General features: G+C 40.4%; 1 protein-coding gene across 1 annotated transcript in view; it reads left to right on the top strand.

Annotated features, from left to right (window-relative positions):
- Window positions 1-3525: 3525 nt before the first annotated feature.
- LOC115222693 (potassium voltage-gated channel subfamily H member 1-like) overlaps window positions 3526-5000 on the top strand; it is a 95074-nt gene continuing 93599 nt past the window's right edge. Inside the window, exon 1 of the mRNA XM_029793013.2 lies at window positions 3526-3651. Coding sequence (XP_029648873.1) covers window positions 3526-3651 — 126 coding nt within the window. The remainder of the gene's footprint in view (window positions 3652-5000) is intronic.

The following is a 5000-nucleotide window of genomic DNA, read 5'->3' as shown; positions in this document are numbered from 1 at the left end:
GTATACATGCATGCAAGTATTGCAATCGGGAGTTTGTGTTCGAGTTATACTTTTCTAGCAGTTTGGGAAGCGGTTTAGTTTGGAATTTTATTTTCTCTCGCCTTTGTTGTTTCATGATCTTCTCAGTCTTCATATCCGTATAAAATGTCTCCATTTTATCGTCATTTTCACGAGTAGAATCAAGAATTTCTTCACGTGTTAATAAATGTACAAGCCTTTTCTGTTCAAGCTAAACATATTTTCCAACAATGGAATATGAAAAATCTTTAATAACAAAAGATAAATCTTTAACATAGACGTGTTTTCAGTGTATCGTTTGAGAGAAGTATTCTTTACATATATGTGTGCGTTTGTGCATGTATATATATGACATCTGATACGTGCGTATGTGTGTGTATGTGTGTGTCTGTGTGCGTGTGTGTGCGTGTGTGTGTGTATATCTGTGCACTTGTTTCATATTAAAAAGTCAAACCTGATCTCTTCAGCTGTTTACGTTCTTGTTTCTCCTCATAGAGGACAGATAAATTGAGTACTGTTTCAATCGTACAATCGGTACTCAGTCCATACAGCTGGCTCGATTTCTGTCTCAGCAGGCAAATACTAATTCATCTATTTTAAAGAATGAAATAAACTGTATAAAGTTTATGCGTGTGATAACGCCAGCAAAGTAGCTATGCGAATGGACTCTGTTCAGAAACAATCCAATTGTTTCTTAAATAATATAATGCTTTCTTGTAATCAGACATATGTCTAATCAATGTAGTAATAGGATATAACGATTGGCATGTCCTGATTATATCAGTGGTACATTCTATATTGCCCCTCGATGTATGGAAAGTATTGCTAACCATGAGTGGATTTGAAAATGGAAAACACTATAAGGCGCTTTGAAACACAACGAGGTATTTTGTGAAACGCTCTGTTCTGTTATCAACTCACTGTCTTTCTTTACATTAGATAATAAATTGCTCCGTTGCAAACAATAACTTCTTCGGTGCTTAGTCTAGCTTGCAATATATGAAGCTGGTAATAACACGGAGAAATGGAGAAAAGCTAATTATAACTCATGTTTTCCATTAACGAGCAGAAACTTTGCGTGGAGTCCCCTTGCATATTGCTAACCTTGCATTATGAAATAAAGCATGATTGATTGTCTGTCAGAAGAACTGGTTTGATTTCTCTTATCGCGAGAGAGGTTTCTGTACAAACAGGAAGCTTGTTCCTGATAAACGTATGACTGGGCCTAACAATGTGGTCTCTCCGCTTTGGCTAAATTAACAATTATGCGCGAATGGGGGTAAAATCTCACACTCTGGCCTACTATCAGTTTAACAACCGTAAACTACCCAGTGTGCTAACTACCTGTTCGACAGTTTGTGTTTGCTTTAAATGCTAAAGTATATTAGCATAAATGTAAAAAGTATGACTTAACAATGTTAAGCAATCCGTGATTACTTCTCTGGACTGTAAGCATGCTGCGTCCTCGATACATCTAAAACAACTAACTGCATATAGAAAAATTCCCTTTACACAAATAATAGTTGCACTCAAGGAAACTCTATTCACACCAATCCGAAGTGCTTTAATGCAGTTTTGAAAACATGAATTACAGCCTAAAATACCGAGAGAAAATTTCATTGTTATTTTAACTGACTACAATCCCTGCATTAACACGTACGACCATCAGGAAAGTGAGCCGTGCATTTGCACAGCAAACATTTTGCGACATTTTCTTACATTCTAGACTGTAGACAGGGGTTCTGTTCGTTTACTAAGCCCACTCTCGCAGAATCACTCTTTAACTCAAAACACTCCAAAATCGTACTTAGAGCCATTGTATCTGCTTTCAGCTCCAGTTTGCGCAGGCACAACAATTTCCATACTCTCTTTCTCGGATGTATTTACTTCATCATCAAATGTGTTGTAATAAAGTGGTTCGGTTTTTAATGTCACAAAAAAAGCAATTAACCATGATTAACGAACGTTCGGTGTGTCACTGTGATGGTCATATTCACACCAAACTTTTCGACATTGCAAGAACGCATACTGACATACATTTTGAAACACACAAACACTAGTTTCCTACTTCTCTCTGTTTTTCTCTCTCTTCTCTATCTCTCTCTCTCTTTCTTTCTCTATCTTTCTCCCTCTCTTTCTCTTTTTCCCTCTCTTTCTCTCTCCCTATCTTTCTCTCTCTCTTCTCTTTGTTTTCTTTGTATATCTATTCCAAATTGTGGAGACATCTGACAATGTTTGCGTGTGTGTATGCATATTAAAAAAGTGCAAACTTTCGGATCCAGCCAGCCGTCTTTTAGTTTTCAATAATATCTTGTAAAGACTTGAATCAATATTTATAAGTATAGCTTGTGTAAAACCAGTTTCACTGAAAATCTGCTTCCTTCCGTCAATCGACAGCATTCTCCTCTTTAGATTTCAGAGACACAAAGTTGTAATCCTTGATACAACTAACACTTAAGACTGCGCCAGAACAAGTATTTTACCAGTAAAGCTACTCAATAATTGATTCAACTTCTCTTTCACTTTTTGCTCTTGTACACGTACAAACAGCAATTTATTATACCTCATATATATATATAGAGAGAGAGATAGAGAGGGGGGATTCACAAAAAACAAAAGACGAAGACAGGTGGTGTAGACAACAAGCAGATGTATTAGTTTAACACTCGGGAAGTGAAAACGTTTTTAACGTTTCGAGCCTACGCTCTTCCACAGAAAGGAACACAGACAGAAAGGAGAGAAAATAAAGAATGTGTAGTGGCTAACGATCTATCATGGCGAATGCCGGACAGAGGGGCCACACAAGAGAGATAGGAAGAAGGGGGAAATAATAAAGTAGTGGTGATCCCAAAACGAAGGTGCGTGAGCGTATGTATATGAGAGCGTCTATGTGCGTGTGGAAGAGGGATGGTGACCTTGATGTGTGCGTGTATGCATGTGTAGGAGTATGGATGATGGTGTGGGTCTAAGAAGTGGTTAGTGCTAGTGTGTGCGTGGTGGTATGATGTGATGTAGTGTGATGTGATGTGGTGTGACGTGGTATGGTGGTGTGGTGGTGTGTGGTGTGATATAGTGTGGGGATGTAGGGGAGGCAAGAGTGGGGAAAGCAAGGATGGGGCGTAGGTTATGGTAGGGTGGGGTGGAGGTGGGGTATGTGGGAGTGGGTGTAAGTGAGGGTGGGATGGGATGGGTGGATAGGGAAGGTGGGGCTGAATTGTGTAGGGGTGGGGTTACTGGGGAGGGTTGACGATGAAGGGAGAGGTGGAAGAGAGAAGGTGGGTATGAGTGAAGAGAAGAGAGAAGGAGACTAGGAGTGAAGAGAAGTAGGAGTCGGAGCAAGAGAGGAGCGGTGGGTGGGAGGAAGTAGGTGTGAGAGGAGAGGAGGTTTAGATGAAGAGGATAGAGTGGAGAAGGGTTAGATGAAGAGGGGAGGAGAGTTGAGCCCATGTGGCGCAAAGAAGAAAAGAGAGAAGATTATCCCTGTTCACGGCGAAGACGGGAGTCCGGATGGCCACTGTGCAAGGACAGTCCGAACACGGACAGGTTTTCCAAAGAGTGACCGGTAGAGCGGAAATGGCTCGAGACCGAGGTGTCATTGACGAGTCGGATGTCTCGAAGGCATTCCGTGAACCTGTCAGTCAATCGGCGTCCCATTTGACTGATGTATAGAGAAGGGCAGAGAAAGCAGGAGATGCAGTAGATGACGTTGATAAAAGCGCAGGTGAAGGAGTCAGTGATATGATAGGTTCGATGAAGAGTGCTGGTGAGAAGGGTCGTATTGGAGAGGTAAGGGCAAGTGCGGCAGCGTTGGCGGGAGCGGGGGAACGAGCCGGGTTGGGAGGTTGGGTTAGGGAAGAAGCTGTGGACCAAGAGGTCTCGTAGGTAGTGGGCTCGTCGGACTGCAGTCGCCGGAAGACTCGGAGAATGGTGCGTTGGAAAGGTAGGTGGTAGAGAAACGGGAAACGGGAGACGGTGGGGCGGTGCGGGGGAAGAGAGCAGATGCACGGTCCACGGGACATGCTCTGGTAAGGATGGTGTGGATAGTGGTGAGGGAATATCCACGTAGGATGAAGTGGCAAGCCATGAGTTGAGACTGAGTCTCAAAAGCATGGTCGTCACTACAGAGCCTGCGTAGAGGGAGGAATTGGGATTAGGGGATGGAGAGCTTGGTGTGTTTAGGGTGGGAGGAGGAGAAGTTGAGGTAATAGTGTGAGTCTGTGTATTTGTAGGAGATGGACGTGCTGATTATATATATATATATATAATATATATATTATATATTATATATATATATATATATATATATATATATATATCGTGATAGAAAATTCAACAAAGAAAGTACTCCATCTGGTGAGAGATAAATATTATGTATTTAAAGGACACAATACATGTCTTTAAGTGCTACTAATAGTTTCATATGTCGAGGAATATCTGAAACATATTCTTCGGCCATAAACCACATACCAACGAAGTATGTCCATAGTGTGTATGTATATCTATTTATCTACCTATCATTCTATATATATATGTGTGTTTGTGTGCGTGTGTGTGTATGTATGTATGTATGTATGTATGTATGTATGTATATATATATAATATATATAATATATATATATATATAATATATTATATAAATATATATACTTTGTCGATCGGTTTTGACAAGTTACCTGACGAGTTTGGGAGTGTATTGCATAACCTAAATAATTGTGCTATGCTTACATGGAAATAAAACGCTTAACGAAGCAATTGCAACAACACTCTGAAATCCATTCGCTTCTTTTTTACGCCTCACTATATATGCTAATCTTCGTTGAATACTTCGTCTACTATTGAAAATATAGTTTACGAAAGTGTCTTAACTTCATCAGTGCCTTCTTCGCTGATAATGGATTACTTCACCGTATGTACTCTGCGTGATTCTATTAAGCCAATTAGTTGATACGCCTTGCTTCTTAGTTGATAACCTCAAGCTGTAT

Source organism: Octopus sinensis, linkage group LG20 (genome assembly GCF_006345805.1).
Source record: "Octopus sinensis linkage group LG20, ASM634580v1, whole genome shotgun sequence".
Lineage (NCBI taxonomy): Eukaryota > Metazoa > Mollusca > Cephalopoda > Octopoda > Octopodidae > Octopus > Octopus sinensis.
This window is presented reverse-complemented; position numbering and strand designations above follow the sequence as displayed.